Source organism: Aricia agestis, chromosome 16 (genome assembly GCF_905147365.1).
Source record: "Aricia agestis chromosome 16, ilAriAges1.1, whole genome shotgun sequence".
Taxonomy (NCBI): Eukaryota; Metazoa; Arthropoda; class Insecta; order Lepidoptera; family Lycaenidae; genus Aricia; species Aricia agestis.
In genome coordinates this window covers 3,052,231-3,075,298 of record NC_056421.1, presented here as the reverse complement: position 1 = coordinate 3,075,298, position 23,068 = coordinate 3,052,231, and the positions used below count along the sequence as shown (strand labels likewise).

The 23,068-nt window shown below is 37.1% G+C and overlaps 1 protein-coding gene across 1 annotated transcript; it reads right to left on the bottom strand.

Moving 5' to 3' along the window:
- Positions 1-491: 491 nt before the first annotated feature.
- On the bottom strand, positions 492-19,685 carry LOC121735004 (sensory neuron membrane protein 1-like). Its single transcript, XM_042125672.1, has 9 exons — positions 19,569-19,685; positions 18,264-18,421; positions 12,395-12,545; positions 7,254-7,511; positions 6,646-6,857; positions 4,441-4,726; positions 3,714-3,839; positions 2,485-2,626; positions 492-679 (listed from the first exon to the last, which is right to left on the bottom strand). Exons 1-9 carry the CDS (start codon positions 19,683-19,685, stop codon positions 573-575), a joined length of 1,557 nt encoding a protein of 518 aa, XP_041981606.1. The 3' UTR covers positions 492-572.
- Positions 19,686-23,068: the final 3,383 nt, after the last annotated feature.

The following is a 23,068-nucleotide window of genomic DNA, read 5'->3' as shown; positions in this document are numbered from 1 at the left end:
GAAAATTGGTTTGAACGAGATCTAGCGAGTAGTTTTTTTTATATGTCATAAATGGTAAACCTTAAACCAACCAAAAAACAATTTTTTTTTAATCAACAAAAAACATTTTTTTTCATCTAACCTATGCGTGTGGGGTATCTATGAATAGGTCTTCAAAAATCATATTGAAGTTTCAAATATAATTTTTTTCTAACCTGAATAGTTTGCGAGAGAGACTCTTCCAAAGTGGTAAAATTTTACTAAGTATAAATTAAACCCAAAAAAGTACATTAAAATAATTTATTTAATTACTTATCTTAACAATGATTGTAACATTTTAAGTCTTAGTTCTTCTAAGTACTTAGTACTTAGCGCCTGTTTTATAATCTACCGAATCCAATATAGCGGTAAAACTCGTAAGCGAGTTTCGGCGCTAGTTATGTTTTTCCGAACTCTCACTTTTTTATTTCTTTCCGTTCAGCGACCTTTACACAATATGCTCAGGTTGTAAAACAGGCACTAAATCTATTTATATGATTATAATCTTTAAGTTTTCCTACTAAATATATTACATTAAGCAGCTATTTTGTGCATTACGACTCTATCTTAGTGGGTCCCAGGTTCTGTATCATGCCGTCGTCCGGGTTGACCTTGGTGGTGGAGGCAGAGCCGGGAGAGTCGGCGAAGCGCATTATGTTATCTGAAAAAAAAAATATAAGTTCACTTAGAATTGGTATAGCCATACTTCGGCATCTAGGGGTCGGCTCGAGCGGACATTACATTACATTTACAGATAATAATAATATATCGATAACTATAGTCAAAACGTAATAATCCAAAAACGGGTCTCCAAGAATCTCCTCTATACCAAATTTCAGCAAAAGCAATTCAGTGGTTTGGGTGTCAAGATTTAACAGACAGACAGACACACGTTCGCATTTTTATATTAGTATGGATAGCTAATAGCTGTAATACAGTTATATCATGTCCTCCGTCATATTATCTATAGGGCGACCCCTCTTTCGCCTGAGCGACATGATTGCAATTCCACATTCTTTTGAATGTTGTTTGTCACACTCAGAATTTTTCTATTTATTCAAATGAAATTCCCCTCTGCATTGTTTCTTTTGTGTGTGAGCAGTGAGGGTAAGAACATTCCAATTCTATCTTTGCAAAAAAAAAAAAAACAGTTCGGAAAAGTTACAATTGCACAAGGTTACTTTTCCGAGTGTTAATAATTATTGAATTTAGATCCATCTTCCATCAGCCATCTTGAAAAAAAACTTAAGTATAGCGTTTTCGGCATCTAGAACTGCCCCGGGGCAGGGCAGGCAGGGCGGGCCGAACGGATACGAAAATAGCCGAATTTTTAATTAAGAACATAAACTACGAGTACGTATTGCACTAGTAATAAATCCACGTGCTTCGTGGATCATCGGTTTTGTTCGGCTATTTCCGTATCCATTCGGCCTGCCCTGCCTGCCTTGTCCCGGAACAGTTCTAGGTGCCGAAAACGCTTATAGTGACAGTTTAAAACTATTCAAATAAATTGAACAATTAGGTGAAGTGACACTGCTTGATATAAACATTTTGTATCGCTATAGCCTACGAATAATAAAAACTAAGGAATCGTAACTCCCATACTATTACCGTTTTAAATTTGGTTCCTTTTGATCTGTCATGTAACGTCAGCCTAGTACCGCTCAAGGTCGCTTAAATATTGCAAATGTATTGAAATGTGTACCTAAGGTACACTTTTTTGACAAGTATTGTGGAGCATGTTTTTTGACGGAGTTACTTTTCCTTAGTTTTTATTATTCGTAGGCTATAGCTATGTCCACACATCATGTATCTCATTAACTTTCATATTGGCGCATTCAATAATTAAATGCGTCAAGGAACGCAACGCCAATAATGTCATTTTTGAATTTTTGTATACGGTCAGAGGGCATGCCTCACGTTCGCTGTTGACTGCGCTATAACGCATGCCCTTGACGAACAGAAAAAGGCACAATGTGGACAAAGCTCAAATGCATCGTTGTTTCTCGTCTAGTTTTGGTGTAAACTTTCTTTTAAATAATATTGCTTGTGAGTGATTATTATGTATAAGGATTAGGTAGCTCTAACAGGCTATGTTGGTGGAATTGACACTAATCCTATAGGCTTAGATTAGTTTGACTCTTGTTAGGCCTTTTCTGTCTAACCTAGACAGAAAAAGCTAATAAAGGCTGGCTAGCTACAAATACGTTGGTATGATATTTAATCTTTTGCATTCCAAGTAAATATTTTAAGATCAATAATGGAAAATAAAATTTATATAATGTAAGTGAACGGCAGCGTTCTAAAGATATAACTTGTTGAAATAAAAGAAAAATGTTTACTTACCTGACTTTTCCAGAAAAAGCTTATTTGAGTGGATTTCATCAACTTGCATTTTTTATCTTAAAGGTGGAAGGAAGTTTTTTTAAACTATTATTAATGAATGGGTTAGGTTATGATTCTCACCTTTGAAGTGGTATATCATGCCTCCCAGAATCCCGAACACACAGAAGCTGACCATCAGCCAGCGGAGTATGCCGACCACGCGCTTCGGTATGAAGAGTTGATACTTCAGCATGTTCACAAATGTCTTGTTCAGCGCCAGACCCTGAAATAAAGCGAGGCTTGAATCGATCTTTTCAATTACTAGTCTTTAAATGGAGCTTCGGCGTTTAAAAAACATGACTTATGTAACTACTTTACTCTACTTTTTTTTTTTCAACAAAAAGAAGTATTTGTGTTCTTGATTAACACAGATACTTCTTTTTGTTGCCTGAGCTAATACTACGTCAAATTTAAAAAAATAAGGGATAGGACTGGGGACAAGTAGTGACTATTTTAAAAACAAAACTTGATATATAAAGCTTTCGCGTCTACCAAATCCTCTGCTTCTAATCTAATCTATGGACGCTTCACACCACGTCAGTCTGGCCCCGTGCTAAGTACCTGAAGGACTTGTGTTACAGGTACCAGACAACGGAAATATATTTAATACTTTTATACTATACATATATTTGAGATTTTTATTATATCATACACATATTTAATACATATCCATGACCCTGGAACATTGAAAAACTTTTTGTTCCGTCGGCGGGATTCGAACCCGCGACCCCCGGCTTGAGTTGCCACACACTCTAAACATTGAGCCACGGAGGTCGTTTTTGCTTAATTGACTATTTGATTTAGATACGAGTAGGATGCGAGGTGGCTTATTAGATGACAGTTAAAATTGCTATTTATTACCACACAAGTAAGCTATTTAATTAAATAAATTAATCAATTCCATTATTTGTAATTCGTCTCGCTTACGTCAGAGTTTGGGATCATTCCGAGAAATTCCCAAAACCGACAAGGTGACTTCTAAAGATAGAGATTGGTCATTGGCCTAATATTGGTATAGTGTATACTGGTTTTGGGTTTAAGGACTGATATTAATATTATAATAGAGCCTAAAATATCTGTAGACACAGCCGACCCATGACATTTTCAGAGGCAAAATGTCTTTTCATAATATCATGATTCATGTCTCAAACACTAAACACAAATATTTTCTCAAAGAATTTTTTGTATCCCCATATTTTCTTTTGAAACTAAAGTAGGGCTCAAAAATTAGTTCAGAATATAAAAGAACGTGCACACATTCAATCTCATTCTTCTTTGTCATTTAACAGTAAAATTGGAAAAATTCTCACCTCTTCAATCCAAAAAAGGGGTGCCAGAGTGTTGGGCAGCTCCTTACATTGTTCGATTTTGTCTGTCTTCAGCAACACTACGTTAAATTGTACCCTTTGCTTTGCCACCATTGGTGTTCCGCTTATCTGTAAATTTAAAAAATCATAATCTATCACGCCCTTATTATAATAATATTTTCTTCACGCTTAATTTAACATGGATTATCAAGTAGCATGTGACAGGTATACAGACGAATATAGTTAGTACAAGATAGATACTGCCTATCCCACCATTTGTATGAAAACGAGCGTGCCACTTTTTTGTGAAGTACCGATGATGAGAAACGTGTCCATTATCTAGGCCAACCTTTCCATTCGGATTTCTACAGCTCAATACGGCACAATTAGGCATTTAGGCATTTTTAAAATTCCGATTGACGTCCGATTCCGATAGCAGACTAAAGAAAATACTTTCGAAAGACGAGCATTGCTCGTCGTTTGGGAACGCGATATGGCACGCGAAGTACATAAAAATCCGGTATATTTTATCTTGATCTATATCTGTACTCTGTGGTTAGTACTTAGAGCTACAGAGATTAGCGAGATGGGCCTTCTCCATTTTGGATCATAATAATAGTAACCATGATTGCGAAGCTATAAACGAATATTCTTCACGTTCGTATTTTATTCTATTTAACCATTATGAGCCAACAAAGTGCTAAGGGCCGCAGGTGATACAAAAACTAACCGGCTCAAAATCAATATAAATCTCATGCTCGTTCACATCAGGAGTCAAACCCTTCACTCCATCATGAAGCGAAGGGTCTGCATCGTAGAAATGGGGTAGGGACACTGCGAAGGGCACTCCGACACACTCCTCTACGTCCATCAGGCCCTTCAAGGGACAGGAGCCAGGAGGCGAGCAGTAGCACTGAAGGTCGGGGTCGTTGGCGAAGTCTCCGATGTTGACGATGTATCTGTTGGTCGCAATGCCGCGGTAGTACGTCTTCTTTTGGTACCAGGGTTTGAAGGTTCTGAAAATAGTAGGAGTGATGTAGGACTTTAAATATATAGACGTGTTAATGTTATTTTTCAGACTTTTAAGAGAGAGTTTGCAATATACAGCGATTCAAAAAGAAGTGGTTTCTAGTGATACATTTCAGCCAGTAGCCTGACCTGATGTTTACTGCAAGACTGCATTTCCACATCGTTTCTTATGTCGTTATCAAAATGAGTATTATCAAAACCACACACATATATTCTAAAACTAGCTTTTGCCCGCGGCTTCGCTCGCGTGGAATTCGAAAATCGTGTACGATACGAATATTCTTGCAAATCTCCTTTAGAAACATGATGTTTTTCCAAGACCAAAAGTAGCCTATGTTACTCTCTATCCTTTCAACTAAGTCGATGCCAAAAATCAAGTCAATTGGTTGCTTTGTTAGGCTGCGAAGAAAGGACAAACAAACAAACAAACAAATACACTTTCGCATTTATAATATTAGTATGGATAGCTGTTTCCCGCGACTTTACCATAGTATAATTTTAACGGAAATGGATAATTCTCTCCTTTTTATGGTCCCTTACTCAAATGGTAAAAAACGGAACCCGATTACAAAGATATAATATCAGCCTGTCCGTCTGTCCATATCCAGGCAAAGCCTCCCTCATATTAATCAAATGACACTCGAAATCTGTATGTTTCACATGTTTCACTATTAATTAATAACTTAAAACTCAACACTAACGACGCAACATGTTTTTGCTTGGCAACATTACCAGGAGGGGGAGGGGGGTATGGGGGGGCCCAGCCCCCCCAAGTACCGGCCGGAGGCAAAGCCTCCCGCATGTTAATCAAACGACACTCAAAATCTGTATGTTAAGTTTTGGTTAGATTGTTAAGTTAATCTTAATAAATTACTTTGTATGATCCTAAAGGAGAATTAAAACTCAACACTAACGACGCAACACGTTTTTGCATGGCAACATTACCAGGTGGGGGGGGGGGGGGGCGGTTTGGGGGGGGTGCAGCCCCCCAAGTAGGGGCAGGGGCAAAGCCTCCCACACATTAATCAAACGACACGCAAAATCTGCATGTTTAGTTTTGGTTAGATTCATTTCACTTTTAATAAATAACTTACTTTGATTCTAAAGAAGGAGGAGTAAAACTCAACACCCCCAAGTAAGGGCAGGGGCAAAGCCTCCCGCATATTAATCAAACGACACGCAAAATCTGCATGTTTAGTTTTGGTTAGATTAATTTCACTTTTAATAAATAACTTACTTTGATTCTAAAGAAGGAGTAAAACTCAACACTAACGACGCAACACCATTTTGCTTAGCAACATTACCAGGCGCAGCCCCCCCAAGTACCAGCCGGGGGCAAAGCCTCCCGCATGTTAATCAAACGACACTCAAAATCTGTATGTTTTGACATTACCAGGCGGGGGGGGATTGGGACGGCGCAGATGTTAAGTTTGAACAAGGCATATATATCTGCGAAAGCCGTATTCAAATCGGATCAGTAGTTTTCGTGTTAAAGAAAAAAGTTTAGAACAAAATCTTACCCCCTCTTTTGACCCCTTGGAGAGGTGGGGGAAAAATTTTTGTACACCAGATGTTAAGTTGGGAGAAGACAAATATATCTGCGAAAACCGAATTCAAATCAGATCAGTAGTTTTCGTGTGATGCTGGAACAAACATACAGACAGACAGACAGACAGACAGACAGACAGACAAAAAACTAACCACAGTTTTGGCTTCTATAGCGATGTAGTAACAGCCCCCGCTTATTATTTTTTGGATATCTTTAATGTACAGAATTGTCATTTCTACAGTTTTATTATATGTATATAGATATATAGATAGAAGAAAAAGAAGAAAAATAAAGAAAGTAGATCTAGCTATTGAACTAATGTTCCAAAATAACACAATTTTCTTTTAAAAACCTTACCGACAGAGATCCGCAGAGAACGACGCGAGGCGGTCATTCTCAGTCAGGAACGGAGGGAATACCGTCGCGTCAGTGCCCTCGAAAAGCTTGCATTGACCAGTCCAAGGGCCCTGCTCCTCTTTGCCGTCGATGGCCACCACTTTGCCAACATCCATCACGTTCCTGATGCCTCGTTGGACAGTTATCACGTGGGGGTTTATTGTTCCGTTGCGCTGAAATGTTAAAGTTACTGATCGATAACTTATAAGTTATAGCTAAATTCTACTGTTCTGGGTTGCTATAAAATACTATTATGCCTTCTGTTTGCTGAATATGAAGAAAGAGAGGAATATCACGATATTACTCCTGCACTGGCGCAAATAGGCGCATTATAGAGTGCCAAAACAAATACAGGATATTTTATTCTCATTGCAATCAAGAGTTTATTATAAAAGGTAACCTGACTACGTCATATTATGTAGCTGTCCTAATAAGGTTAGATTAGACGTTATGGTGATACCTATGATGATATAAACAGAATACCAAAATCTTACTTGACTCTTTAGCGATTGACTTAACTTTTGAAACTTCATCTTCTTTATTCAGTACCCACAATGTGCAATACTTACAGGCGCAAACAGAGAGAACCACAGCTGATTATTAGGTTTTATTATAAAGCTATCCGCTGCCTCTTTCTTCAGTCCCGTGCACACAGCCTTTGGAGCGAATTCAGTTTTGTCACAGTTCACCAGAACTCCATTGAAAAGGATATCTATTGCCTTTACAGTCAGGAAGTAGGTTGGGGGGTTTTCAAATATTGCGTTAATGGCTTTGGATACCATGTTCAGCATTGAAGGTTTAGTTTTATGTAGCTTGTTGACCATTCCCTGAAACAAAATTTTTTGGTGTAACAACTTTCTATGACTATTCCCTGGACCGAAAGTATCTAAAACTGACAGTAAACATTGTAAATAATTCAGACTAAAATTATAAATGTGTAAGTATGCTTGATTGTTACCCCGCTGAACCGATTTCGATGGAAATATAGTACGATATGGAGATACTTTGAGTTCAGTGCAAACATATTGTAAAATTTTTAGTGGCGAAAATGTACGGTTCCAAATGTTTCAAGAATTGTGACTAGGGGCAACATATTCTATAGTCTTGCACACTAGGCCGAAAATACGCGGCCAAAGTTCGGCATGATTACGCCAGCAATGCGCTACGCATACAATATAACGCGACGTATTTTCGGCAATCTGTGTCATCGGTAATTTAAAATACATTGCAGGCGTTATCATGCCGAGCATCGACCGCGTTTTTTCGGCCTAGTGTGTTTAGACACTTAGAAAACAATATTAATATCTTTACAGTCGTGTTTAGGTTAGTTTGAACTTACTAGAAAGTTGAAGGTAAAAATGATGATGATACTGCTTACAAGTACAACCCATGGGTACAACCCATAATATGTTGAGATTAAATTATTATGTAAAATCGAACCCCACGAGCGTGTGAAAGAAATCTGTGTACCCTTTTTAATCACATTGTGTAGGAATAAGGAAGCAATTCCATTCCGTTTTCAACATGGAAAAGGAGGGTGGAATGATAAAATTTATTCCACATGTTAACATGCATTTAATTAAACAAATGCTTGCTAAATACATTGTTAAGAGGAGTCCACACCGCTGTTTTTCCATACAAACATTGTCCCCTGTATCCTCCCTGGATAATGCCGGTAGAGTTATGATTTTTTCCTGAGTATTTATGGCCATTATTAGCATGTCCCTATGTTTTCCTTTTTTTTTTTCATAATTTTATTATTAAAAAGGATAAGAACGTCCAAAAACCCAAAAAAAATGGCCAGATTTTCCTCTGTGTTCAAACACCCAGAAAACAAAACTGACTAAAATATACAAAAAAAAAAAAAACATAGGAACACAGCTCAAACCTTGCTTTAATTCTTAATGAAAAAAGTACTTAAATCGGTTAGGTTTTGGAGAAGGAATCAGCAGACAACGAATCGAAGATTTTCTGTTCTTTTATAAGAACTTTTGTCGTGTTGTCTCTATCGCGCTCTGCGGTGGGAGACTTGAGATTGGTGAGACAGCAATACATTTTCAAATACCTATTTTCAATTTCTCTCGCCCCTCTTAATCTAATCTCAGTATATATTATTAAAATTGTATATTAACATTATGAAGAGTATTTTTTTTATTTGTTTGATTGCATTAAATAAATTATGACCACAAAATGCCATTCGTGTACTGTCTTATTCGTCTTATCGCGCATGTGACTAAAAACACGCGTCTTCTTCTGTAAGCAATGTTTGGGGCAAAATTCCGCTGTACTCATTGGACCAACGCGCAACGTTGGGCCAGTGCATTAGGCCAAAGCTCGCCGTTAAACAATTAGTTTGGCGAGATTTAAAATGTAAGACTATTATGTAGAGTTTTATGAATACTAGCTATTTGAAAACCCCGTCAATTACTCGCTCGTAAATGGTAATGCTTATAATAATAATTATGTAAAGCCCGCTCTACACACTCTCTCTCTCTCTCTTTCTATATATATATATATATATATATATATATATATATATATATATATATATATATATATATATATATATATATATATATATATATATATATATATATATATATATACACACTCTCTCACTCTTTCTATATATATATATATAGAAAGAGAGAGAGAGAGTGTGTAGAGCGGGCTTTACATAATTATTATTATAAGCATTACGATTTACGAGCGAGTAATTGACGGAGTTTTCTGAGTGACGTAAATAAATATCACACAAAGACAGCGACAGAATATTATGTTTGATAAAACCCAAAAAAGTTCTGATACTAATAGACCGGAAGATAATTACTATCGTTATTATTAACGATAACAGCTTTTCCAAACAAAAATTTGACGCAACTAAGATTGATGGCTAAAATTTATTTTGAGACACTACAAAAGAACTTCGAGGTTGTTTTGGCGCGTGCACTAATCAAGCCGTATTGTTTATTATTTATTTATTTATAAATTCTTTATTTGCACATAAGCATACAAAATAAATATATACATTGGAACGCGCCGCCACCGCTCCCGCCCCGCTGCCCGCTGATTTAGAGACTAAAGCGTTACAAGGAAAGTAACGTGATATTTAGGCAAAGTTTAACTTTTAACCCAAAGTGGCGCCTAACTTTTTCAACGTGACACACGGTCTACTTTTATGACGTATAACCAGAGTAGACAGAACTAAGGGTTGATTCAGACCGCAAAGCGACGCGTAGATGCATTTCTAAAGTACTGAATTGACAGATTGGCATGTCGCCTCGCGCAATTGAAATCTGTCAAATTCATATAAATTTAGATATAGCATCTACGCGTTGCCGTCTGAATCAACCCTAAGGAGTACCTCGACTTCAAACAAACGGGGGAATATACGCGAGTTGGGCGCGAATGTCACTTTCAACATGTTTAAGGGAGATCGCAGACGGCACACTTTTTAACCGACTTCCAAAAAACGAGGAGGAACGAGGAGGAACGATTTTCAAAATTTTTGTTTTGTTATATTAGTGAAACCTAATATAACAAAACAAAAATTTTGAAAATCGGTTCACAAACGGCGGAGTAGTGGTCGAACATACAAAAAAAAAATATATCCACAGCCGAATATATAAATATTCGGCTGTGGATATTTTTTTTTTGTATGTTCGACCACTACTCCGCCGTTTGTGAACCGATTTTCAAAATTTTTGTTTTGTTATATTAGGTTTCACTCCAATTTGGTCCCATTTTCACAAAAATGGTGATCTGATGATGGGATCCATGAGTAATCGAGGGAACTCCTCAAAATTTATATGGAAACATATGGTGATTTTGGTTTTATGAGAAGCATCCTAAGCATATGCTACCAAAACGCAAGATTTTGCACCAAGATATACTATGGTTCCGAAGATACTAAGAGAACTCCGGATTCCTAATAGATACAAGTTTGGGGGTTTAGGCGTTGTTTTAAGAACTGAAAGCATATGCTACTATGCAAATTACATTCATCATCATTATCACTACCATGTCAGGGTCACCAATGTCACAACTCACATGGTTGTATATGGATACAATATACACACAACACCATAAAATATAATCATTCATCACGTTATGTCCTTATTTATTTGGCATTTCAAAGCGATTTTAATACAAAAAAATATACTTAAATGTTGTTTCAAAATACATAATATTTCTAGTACCACAAAATTGAACATAAGTAACAAATTCAACCTTTACTCCAGAGCGTAAGGCACACATTTGGGTTGGAATGAAGGAAACGGGTCACTATGGAAAAATGAAAAAATTTTCGTCAAAATTTTAACCTCTTATAACCGGGTGGTTAAAGTTAATCTGAGCTTTTTTGCTCCTCTTGGCGCCCCCTATCGATTGGTATTTCAAAAAGGGTTTTTTGAAATACCAATCGATAGGGGGCGCCAAGAGGAGCAAAAAAGCTCAGATTAACTTTTCTCAAAAATCAACCCCTGTCAAAAGACAGGCCGAAATGTGACCCTTGTTAGTACGGAGAAAATACTTGGAAAAATTTGGACAAAAAAAATTCAACCTCTTATAACCACCCCTTTTGAATACACCAATCAATAGGGGGCGCCAAGGGGAGTAAGAAAGCTCAGATAAACTTTTCTCAAAAATCAACCCCCGGCCAGATACAGGCCGATATACGAACCTCGTTAGTATGGCGAAAATACTTGGAAAAATTTTGACGACAAAAATACAATCCCCTTTGACCACCCCTTTATATTATACCAATCGATAGGGGGCGCCAAGGGAAGCAAAAAAGCTCAGATAAATTTTTCTCAAAAATCAACCCCTGCCGAATGACAGGCTGATATGTGACCCTTGTTAGTATGGCGAAAATACTTAGCAAAATTTGGCTAAGGTTTAGGAACCTACGTCAGTTAAATGTTGGTGACATGGGTTAAGGAGGATTGTTTTGGGTGAGAAAAACTTCTACTTACCGTTTCCACCGCCAGTAAACTCTCCGTTTAGAAGAAATTCGCATTTGAGATTTTCGTAAACTTCAGATAAGATCATCTGTTTTCTGATGTTTACGAAGTATTTTTAAGGCATCTCAAGGCTGTGATAAGTGGGTCTTACTTAACTACTCAGCCACGGATACTGAAGGGGGGACGGGGGGGGCGCAGCCTAAAGGGGGGGGCCAAAGCAAAAACAAACACAATCCAGAAAGTCCAACAGTAGGTAAGGTTAGGTTGGAACTTATACCACAACACCCAGAAATTGGAGCCCCGCTACGCGGGGCTCCAATTTTGAAGTCGGTGCCAGTTCCAAAAGTTTCAAATATTCTGTCAGAAAACTAAAGATTCAGCTATCTGGTACCGACTTCAAAATGATGAAGATTGTGTACAGAAATAGTTGAGGTTTAGCCGAATTCGGAAAAAGGCACTATTAGATAGGAAAATTATTTAATACTTTTTAGTTCATATTATAAGGATGTTATTATTGTTTTTACCTTGGAAGTCGCTTTTAATTTTTTGTTAAAAATAATAATTGTGTGATCGAGTCTGCGGCGCACATACAGTCGGCGTGGCCGCGCCATCTCCCTTACAAATTACAAGCTGAACGCAGTACGGCGCGCGCCGGCCGATAATATGACATACTACGCCAAACGTATTAAAAATTTCGAGATCTCTTCTGAGAAAGTTTTACTTTATCTATTTACTTTGGTATAACTTACGAAGAGCAACGGATGGGGCATAGTAATCATCTCGTCCCCCGTCAGTCCGGGGCCGGACAGGTCCGGGCGGAAGTGGAAGGTGTCCCGCCGCTTGTACGTCACAGTGTCCGTGTCTTCGTGGTCCTCTATCTCCACCTTCTCCTTCCATTCCCTGGGGAGGAAATTCCTTTAATGGTTATAGGGTAATTCAGACAGTAACGCGACGCGTAGATGCATTTCCAAAATCCATACAAATTTAGACTCTGAATTGACCCTAATTTTGTATGGATTTGACAGACTTGCATGACTAGACGTCTCACGCAATTGAAATCTGTTAATTCAATACAAATTTTGGAAATGCGTCTACGCGTCACGTAACTATCTGAATTGACCCTTAGAAATGCTTCTATACGTCGCGTCGTGGTCTGAATTGACGCTATAGTGTAGTTATGTCTATTGTGCTATAGTCGGTAATAATTGATATCGTCTCTTTAACGTAATAAGTAGCTCTATCTTAGAAATAAAAAAATAGCTCGTTGAAGTAGCCGAGTGCTCGCAGATATTAAAACGATATAGCAGGAACAGAAGAGAGAGGTACCTACTTCTCAGTTCTCCGTCTTACGAATTTTAGATCAGAACATGACGTGTCCTGAATCCTGACGCGAGTTTGATATTTTGAACCCATCAAGAAAAAAGCGGCCAAGTGCGAGTTGGACTCGCCCATGAAGGGTTCCGCAGCAGGAAAGAGGTTTATTTTAATGAAATTAAAAGTTTTTGATTTATTTTTATATTTCAGTTGATTTAATGAAAATTAATTTAAGGTTTACCATTTATGACGTATAAAAAAAACCTACTTGCTAGATATCATTCAAACCAATTTTCGTTGGTAGTTTTATAGTAATGTACATCATATATTATTTTTAGACTTATCATGCCCCTGCTTTAAGAAGTTAGAGGGGGGACACTAGGGAATGTTATTATTCGACAAATTTACTATTCGAATAATTCGAATATTTTACAAAAGTTTTCGAATAATTCGAATATTATTCGAATAATTCAAAAATTTTGAAAAATGCTGAAAACTCTGAACAAAAGTAACAAAAAACTTCGTACAACCATGTACAACCTATTTTGTTACTACTACGAAGTAAGCAATTCTAATTTTTACTTTTATCAACATAAATCTTTGTAAATGACATAGTTAATTTTTATCGTTAAACACTTTAAAAAATTATATTTTAAGGCTATAGCTGGGCAATAAAAGAAAGGCTGTAAAATGTAAACCGTTTTCGATCGTAGCACCTTTTACTTTTCTCTTGTGATTATGCTTGAAAGAAGTCAATGGATACAGATCGTTAGCGACTATTACTGACGATACTGAAATCCATGACTGAAAGGAGTTTATAATATCTTCATTTTCATGTCTTTAGGCAAAATCGTTATTTTGCCTAAAACATGCAAATTAATTTATTAGACGTTTCTAAAACATGGTCAACGGCGACGATGAATGGTCGTATACTCATTAGTTAGACTAAAAACTAGGGGTCGCAAACCGGGATCCCGAATTTCGAAAATACCGGGATACCGGGCCAAATTTAGGTCTTCTTAATACCGGTATTCATTTTACGAAAACCGGGATATTCGGTATTTTCGGTTTTAGTAAAATAAATGAAAAACAAGTGATTTAGTGATAGGTAACCATAATTATTAAATAAGTACCCACTTAATACTTAAGTACGTTTCAAAAATATTCGTATTAAGTGGATCTTTTATCAGCCACAGCTTTATACTACTTCAAACACCATATTTTACGTCCCCAAATGCCGAAATTTTCTCGTGTCTATCTCGAAAGCCTCAAGAGCTATGTTCATAACTTCGGATTCATTAACAACTCTTGAACTCATAAAATTCAAATGCTTACAATTATTATACATATGAGGAGCGCCAAAATTTTTATAACGCTTATCTTAAAAGATTCAATTTTTCAAAACGCCTATCGAAAAAGCAATGATATTCGACCAAAAACATAAATGATCCAGTTCCTGAAAACTGATCATGCTGGGAGATCTGTCTGTGACTTTGCCCTTGCGAACGACTTAACACAACTGGTTGCTACGCCTACGCGAATCCCAGATGTAGACGGTCAGAATCCTTCCCTGTTGGACCTTCTGCTGACTTCAAATCCTGATGGCTAGTATCCATGACCGCACCACTTGGTTCATCGGATCATTGCCTTATTAGGAGTTCTGTGCCACTTACGGCGGTATTGCGACAGCGTACTGTTAATTACCGTCGTGTGTGCAAGTTAGCAGACTGGGATGGGATGCGGTCATTTTTTGCATCCCAATGATCCCGACGAGCTTTTCATTCCGTCCTCTGTAGTGCCAACCGGTGGCAGATTTCGTCCCTGGTTTGGTTCATCCTCCTAAAAAAGCTCCCCAAGCAGGAGGTTTACCAATCCTGGGCCAATGCAGTGTCTGCTCGGGATTTAAATACCAGTACATATAAAATGGATTACAACCTTGCCTCTAGATCTCTCAAGAGAGAGATCACTCGGGCAAAGAAACAGCACGTCAATAGAATTAGTAAGAGACTCGAGTGCCTCCCCTCGGGAACCCGTGCATTCTGGTCGTTGGCCAAAGCTATTGAAGGGAAAGGTCACTAGCAGTATTTCCGGGCCAAGACGATTTGAAAACCTTCAAGCAGAGAGCGTATTCCCTCTTAAAAGGTCGGCAACGCACCTTCAGCTCTTCTGATGGTGCAAGTGTCCATGGGCGACGGTAGTTGCTTTACCAGGTAACCCGTTTGCTCGTTTGCCCCCTTAATTTAATCTAATAAAGGTCTATAAAAATCGAAATATTATGTATTTGTAGAAATAAAATAACATTATAAACAAGTATTAAACTCTAGTTCTTTGCTTTACCTATTGGATACCTATAATAACAGTTCATGTTATTTAAAATATCTGAGATCTTAAAAATTTTAGCTTAAATCCCGGAAATATCGAAAATACCGGTATACCGGTATTGGTCTGGAGCCAATACCGAAAATACCGGTTTTGCTTAAATGACCCGGTATTGCGACCCCTACTGAAACAGATTTATATGTTATAATATTAACATTAAAGATGTAGAATATTCATAAATAATATTATTTTTCTGAAATAAACTTAATTGTGTTCTTATTCCATGTTAATTTTATGTTTGATAGCATTTTAAACAAAAGTAAAAAATATTTTTACTATTCGAATTATTCGAAAAATAATTTGGCGAATATTCGAATAATAAAATCGTCGAATATTCGAATAAAACGAGTATTCGAATATTCGAATAACATACCCTAGGGGACACACATTTTACCACTTTGGAAGAGTCTCTCTCGCAAACTATTCAGGTTAGAAAAAAATGACATGAGAAACCTCAATATGATTTTTGAAGACCTATCCATAAATACCCCACACGGATAGGTTAGATGAAAAAAAAAATTTTGTTTCAGTTGTACCTATCCCGGGGACCCCTAAAATTTTTAATAATTTTTCCTTTTTTGTATCAAAATCTTAATGCAGTTTACAGACTACATCTACTTACCAATTTTCAATAGTATAACTCTTATAGTTTCAGAGGAAAGTGGCTGTGACATACGGACGGACAGACAGACAGACAGACAGACATGACGAATCTATAAGGGTTCCATTTTTTGCCATTTGGCTACGGAACCCTAAAAAGGCAGCTGTTAAATGATCCCTTGGGTAATTCGTGCTGGCAATTCATGTTTTCTTGTTACAAATTACGACTCGAAGGAACGTATTATTTTATCCGCGCGATCTTCATTTCATTACAATTAAATAAACTAGGTTTTAGGTAATTAATATTATAACGCAGGTTGGCTCGATTTTAAATAATTAGTATTATTTTAACGGATTCGTATTTAAAACAGATGTTAAATCTTTCTTAGTTGATTAAATTTCTTCATGTTATATTTTATACCTATTAATAAAAAATGTAGAAATAACAGACAGTCAGACACACATTCGCATTAATAAATTAGTTTAATATGGATAGAATTTTTTTCTTCAGCAAAAGTAAAACTGAACTAAGTTGCGAAATGAAAAGTAACAACAATTTTATGGCCTCGAAACACCTGGTAATTTTCTCAGAAAAAGTCCGACTTATTTTCGCGTAAGTACAAAGTACTTAGAAATCTGATTGTGATTTTTCGATCAATCGCCATAAATGCTTTATTAGGGTGGCGTAAGTATAGTGCGGGTATGAAGTGATACAATTTGATTGATAGGTAGACTTATTTGCCGCGTCAAAGGCGCCCCTCATAAAAGGCCTAAGTGGTAGCTAAAATAGAGTGGAATAGTCTATAATCTACTTGATTCTAGAAAATAAATCTGACCTTAGCCTCAGACTGAAATTTGAGCCTTCAATCTACGCAATAGCGTGTAATTATACAGAGTTATGCACACACATGTAAAAGAACTACGCCTTATAGTCCATGCAATCCACGAAGACGCGCCCCATCACTTTTTGGGTGAGCATTTTTCCCTTTGACCGTGACGCTTTTTCTTAATAATTGGTATATTTATTGTAGTGTGAGCGTGCACTCATAGGTAATTAGTGTGTACCGATAACACTCAAACATTGGCGAAATGCACACATATACTATAAACGATTAGGGGGAGTAGTGGGTCGCGTCTTCGTGGATTGCGCGGACTATACAGAGGTAGGCGACAAATTAAATGTTTTTTATGTATGCAGTGCATCGCTTTTTGCTTGACAAATCTCTGTCTTCATTTAAATAATATATGTTCCAAGAAAACATCAAGGCCATCGCTATAAGCTACTTAGTTATGATTGAACAACTCAAAACCCTGAAATTAGGGTATTGCCGAGAAAAAATATGATGAAGTAAGCTTGAAAATTAATTTTTCCAGAATTTACAAATTCATGAAGCTTTAAATTATAGGTAATCCAACTTGCGGTATACAGGATATAACAAAACTAAGTGGTAATACTTTAGGGTGTAGAGAGTTCACTGTGAAAGTAGCAGCGCTGAAAGACCTTTTTTTCACTTTTGTATGGGCAAGCGCCCCGGCGCCACGAGTTTCCCCATATAAAAGTGAAAAAAAAATTTGGTACTTCAGCGCTGCTACTTTCACAGTGAACTCTCTATAAGGAACACCGACACACCCTATAGTATTATCACTTAGTTTTGTTACACCCTGTATAATACCTAACACTGTCTATACAAACTAATAGCGTTTTCGGCTTCTAGAACTGGCCCAGAAGGCAGGCAGGGTGGGCCGAATGGATACGAAAATAGCCGAACAAAACCGATGATCCACGAAGCTTTAAGACTTAGTACTAGTATTTACGTAGTTAATGTAGCAATTTAAACTTCGAATATTTCCGTATCCATTCGGCCCGCCCTGCCCCGGTGCAGTTCTAGATGCCGAAAACTCTATAAAAGACTTTACTAATAATTACACTCACACACCGGTTTCGGTGACAATTGCTGGTTTCATTGAAACCAGGCCAGTTACGCAGGAGTAATTTTATAGTGCCCAAGTGTGTGCGCAGTATACAAGAGCACTCTATTCTTTTTATTCTCATAACCCACTGGGACGGAGGACCGACACGACCGGCGAGAGATCAGGCGCAGGACCGACTTTTTACATGCCCATCCGACGCATGGATCATCTTACTTGTCAGACAATCAGGTGATCAGCCTCCATTGTCCTAACCAAACTTGGAAGTGACACGTTTCCAACGCGGGAATCGAACCCACGGCTGCTTAAGGTAGTCGCCTATTAAAATTTTGATGACTCCTTGTCAACGACAAAAGTCATCATGCTGCAATCTTTTTAAGTGGCCCGATGACTTACTCGAAATAAAATGGTCCAACTTCCTTCACAATGGGTATAGCCCCCTTCTGTATGTCGTCGACGTTGGTGTAGTTGAACAGGTAGACCTTGAAGTCCAGCGCGAAGGGGATCACCTCCCACATCTTGCGGACGTCCGTCTTCTTGGACAGAGCCATTTCCTGCAAGCATACAAGGTTGGTGGGACCAAAGTAAAAATTGGTTTGGGGACCAATAGAAGGTCAAGACCAAGATTGTTCACAACAGAAAAAGATTGACTTTTTATTAATTTTGTCTTACTGCGCGTTAAGGGCCTTGGTCTTGAAACGGCAGATACGGTAGTAGGTGCCTCTGAATAGGCCGTTTGGCCATTGTCAATTGTAATTTGTAATAGTCGCAGGACGTTAACGAAAACCGTCATAATTATCAGTCTTTCAGGACGATTACAAAGTTCGTATACAACATTTTGAAAAGACAGCAGATATTGTGCAATATGCTGTTGCATAGCTGTCAGAAGCAATTACGTACGCTTAACGCTACCATTGGTAGATATTATATTTCGACAATTGCACTCTTATGTCTGTTTGTTTACGGCGGCTTCTAAATTATTATGTTTTTATCCCTAAAATTTATAGTCTGCTCTCATTGTGCTGATGCTAATGATTCTAATTTCTAATTGACATTATTACTAGGCAATAGCCGCTTATTAAACGTTGCTTTTTAATAGCCGTTTTTAAAGGGAAATTGAAATGAGCTTGTTCTAATAAGGGCTATTCTTTACAGACTATAATTACAGGAACGGTCAAAATATTAAGTATTTTTTCTACGTCTTGAAATTGCTATTGTTTTGGTACGTTCCGCCCATCTTATTTTTCTGTATTCTTTTTCATTAGTAACCTATTATTTGGGCTTCGATATTAATGGCTAAAAAGTTATCAACATGCGGATTAAATAATATTTATTTTCAATTGCCGTCAAAACTCAAAAGGACCTGATAAATACTTTTATCAGGTCCATTAGGCAGATCAATTATTGGTACAGTTTACATGATTATGGCACAGGTGATATTTGTTTAAAAATACCTCTGGGTTGGTACCCTTATCAAGTCTGGATGCGCAATTTCTTACATTTTCAATGTAAATAATATCATTTTATGTGTATTTAACTGTGATTTTGCACAGTAAATTACAATTCATTAATTCCCAATGAAACCCGGTGCACTGACAACGCTATGGAAAAGTAACGTGTGACATATTACAGTCTTTTACTGTGCCATATCTTACCATATCTTACTGAATAGCACTAGCAGCCATTTTGTGACCTAATTACCTTTCTCAGCTGGCTCTTCACAACAGTGGGGAAGATGACCCATCCAAACAGCACCGAGAAGATCAGCCCGAGACCACAGCCCAGGGCTATCTTCAAGTGCTTTGGCAGCATCAACATGGTGGCTGGAACAATGAGGGTTTAACTGTTTGGATTCTTCAAATATCTTATAGTAGGGGATCGGAAGGTGCTAATTTTGTAGACACTCGAGCGTCATGGAGACCTAATAGGTTTTTTACATTAGGTAAAACTGATAAAAAAAAATAAGAGCGTTTTTTATTTTAGCGGTGGGTTCAGAAACTGCGGCCATTTTAAAGTTTTGAAAAATAAAAAATATATTCAGAAAATTGCTTATTTCAGTCAGTTATTATTATATTTTAGACAACAAGGACTAAATCATTTAGTTTATTGCAAAATAAAATATCTGCGAAGTTTAGTTAGGAAAATATGAAGCTTTATATTTTTATATTTTAAAATGTCCCTACAGGCTTACCTAACCTTTGAATCGTCAGTGCTTTATATGGAAGCTTCTTCGGGGTATACTTAACATTCTCTATCTTAATCTGACAAATCCGATGACATTTCAATATTAAAAAAAAAATTAACCCACCACGTGAGAAATCTGATTTCTGTACCATGATGACTAGACACATGTCGGAAGCCTATACAAGCTTAATCTGACACGCTCGAGCTAGTCACGAAATCCCCTCTTCCCCTCCCCAACTATTATATTATGCTATCAAAAAGAGGCTTATGTTTTGCGTGTTAGGCTGGTTTCATTGCTAATCGTTTCGGCAGCCGCGCCGTTGGAGCGCGCGCTTTCGAAGATGTTAGGTTTGACCTTTTTTAAGGTTTGACCTGCATGTTTCTTTTTTCCCTCTCCCTCATCTTTAATGACATTACACGCTTAAAGAATGTGAAGAAATAATACTATTTAGGTTACATTACAACACGCTTTTATTTATAGAAAAATATAAAAAGGCAAATTAACGTGACTATACAGTTTAGGAACACAACGTGAGCGAACACACGTGGCGCCGTACATCGGAGAACAGAAATTACCCAAACTTTTAGGACTCCGTACCTAAAGGGTAAAAACGGGACCCTATTACTAAGACTTCGATATCTGTCTGTCTGTCTCTAGGCTGTACCACAAAAACCGCTATAGCTAGGGTTCTAAACTTTTCATTAAAAAAGATTTTTGTCTATTTTTGCTCTACATAATAATATTATAATGGTACGGAAACCTTCATGAGTCCAACTTGCACTTGGCCGATTTTTATGGCATATTTCAGCTAGGGTCTTTATTCTTCCAAAAGAATATACAGATGCAAAAAAAAATCATAAAACTTTCTCCACGTGCAAATCAATAATTGCCATCGGAGCTATTATGTTAATGGTGCCCTCTGGACGTTCGCGACCCTGTTTATATTTAATCGTCCATCGCTATTAACGTTTTAAATCGATCATGTTTCGAGCAGGCAGCTGGTAGTTCCCACGCAATGCACCGCACATGCCTCAAGTTCACGACTGGCCCAATCAATTACTTGCAATTACTGACTAATGACTAATCAATCGCTGACGTAGTCAGTTAATCATCAGGTTATTAGACTGCACTTGGATATTATTAGTAGGGCTCTTTTAGGGATAATACTAATTATAGTTTTCTGTTTTGTTTGGTAGCTGATGCTCGCAACTACGTTCCGCCAAAATCCGTATATCGCGCGGGAACCGTACACTTTTTTGGGATGAAAAGTATCCTATAGTCCTTTCCCGGGACTCAAAGTATCTCCTGGATACAAAAATTCAGCAAAATCGGTTCAGTGGTCTGGGTATGAAGAGGTTACAGACAGACACACTTTCGCATTTATATTTATAACCTCCATGTGTTGCAGACACAAAAGATTTTCAATTATTATGCGGCAGCAGGCTGCCGCTTGGGGATTGATGGGTTAGTACTTAGTATGGGTATGAAAGTATGGATATTTAAATAAATAAATAATAAATGTTAATACTGGGTAAATGTTAATAATAAATGTTAATATGTCCTTAATAATATAGAGTTCACTGTAAAAGTAATAGCGCTGAAAAAGCATTTTTTGTGATTTGAATGGGTAAGCGCTCCAGCGTCATGAATTTGCTGATACAATAGTTAAGAATATAGTCACTCTTTTAGTGCTGCTACTTTCACAGTCAACTCTTATCCAGGGCACTCGTAAATGGTCGCTGTTATGTTGTCAAATTTTGAATGCAGTCTTGTTCTAAATGATCTAAAGAACATAGCTGCATTCATAACTTAATACGTAATTTTTTGTGGGTTAGTACACGAATGCTTAACAGCGTCCAATTTAATGTCCTAAAGTATTTTCACTTTATTTTGTTACATCCTGTATAATCAATAGCCTGATGATATTAAATGTTTCCTTTATTGTTTCTAGATGTTCGAAGTCTGTAAAATACCGTATTATCGCCAATTATAAAAATAAAATGAATTTTACATCAAGAAAATTCCTTGTTCATTTAGTTAGCAGGTGCCTTTTTCTCGAGAGCACTTCTATTGAAGATCAAATTGTTTTCTCAATATTCAATAAATACTTAAATACTTAAGAGGACTACTGCTTAGCAAGTTATTAGTAAGTTATCGAAATATTTTAGTACCTACTGCCCACTTACGATAATACTTTTTAGTATAAACTCCCTTGGCGCCTTGGCACACTTTTTTGGGCAGGAAAAAATGTTAATACTCGCCTCAGCCTAGGGCATTTGACCCGAGCGAAGATGTATGGCTACTCCTGCGATTTCCTTGTCACTTCTGCCGAATCTTCCGAAGTATAACCAGTATTTTAGCAAAAAAAATCATAAGCCACACAAAGATTTAAATACTGGCCACCTACCTGGCTACTAAGTACTAAAAATTTATTCTTGAAAGTAATTAAAGCTAAACGACTACTTATCGTCTACTTATGTCTATTGATTTAATTAATTGTTATTAAAGACAATAATTGGGATCGTATCCATTATTGAAGATACGAACATGTTTATTTATTTAATTACAGTACCTATCCCAAGGGAACATCGCATTTTTAGGCAAAAAGTTTACTTGTTCAAATTTAGTCAAAATGCGTTCTGTATTTTGTTTTAATAGTTGGAACTTGGAACTCAAAAAACGTCGTTAAAATACCAATACCTTTTAAAGTTCGAACAAAATTTAAAGAAATCGACTTCTAGATCAATATCTTAGGTAATTGATGGTCTTACAAGAATATGTGATACTAGCTGTTGCCCGCGACTTCGTCCGCGTTAGCATAGTAGATCACATCCCAAATATTATTTATTGTACAAAAATATTCAATGTACAGAATTGACTTTCCTACGATTTTATTATATTAATAGATGTTCTGCGCGGCTTTGCTTGCGTAATTGAGGAATTTCACACAACCGTACATTTTTCCGCAAAAAATAGCCTTTGTTCCTTCACGTGGTCTATTCTTCATGTTTGCCAA

Bases quoted from the DNA above. Each gene is read 5' to 3' on its own strand.
- LOC121735004 (XM_042125672.1), bottom strand. From the start codon at position 19,685: ATGTTGATGCTGCCAAAGCACTTGAAGATAGCCCTGGGCTGTGGTCTC. The intron at 18,422-19,568 runs GTAATTAGGTCA...GTATGCTTGCAG, and splicing joins TGAAGAGCCAGCTGAGAAAG to GAAATGGCTCTGTCCAAGAA. The intron at 3,840-4,440 runs GTTAGTTTTTGT...TTAAATTTACAG, and splicing joins TTTATATTGATTTTGAGCCG to ATAAGCGGAACACCAATGGT.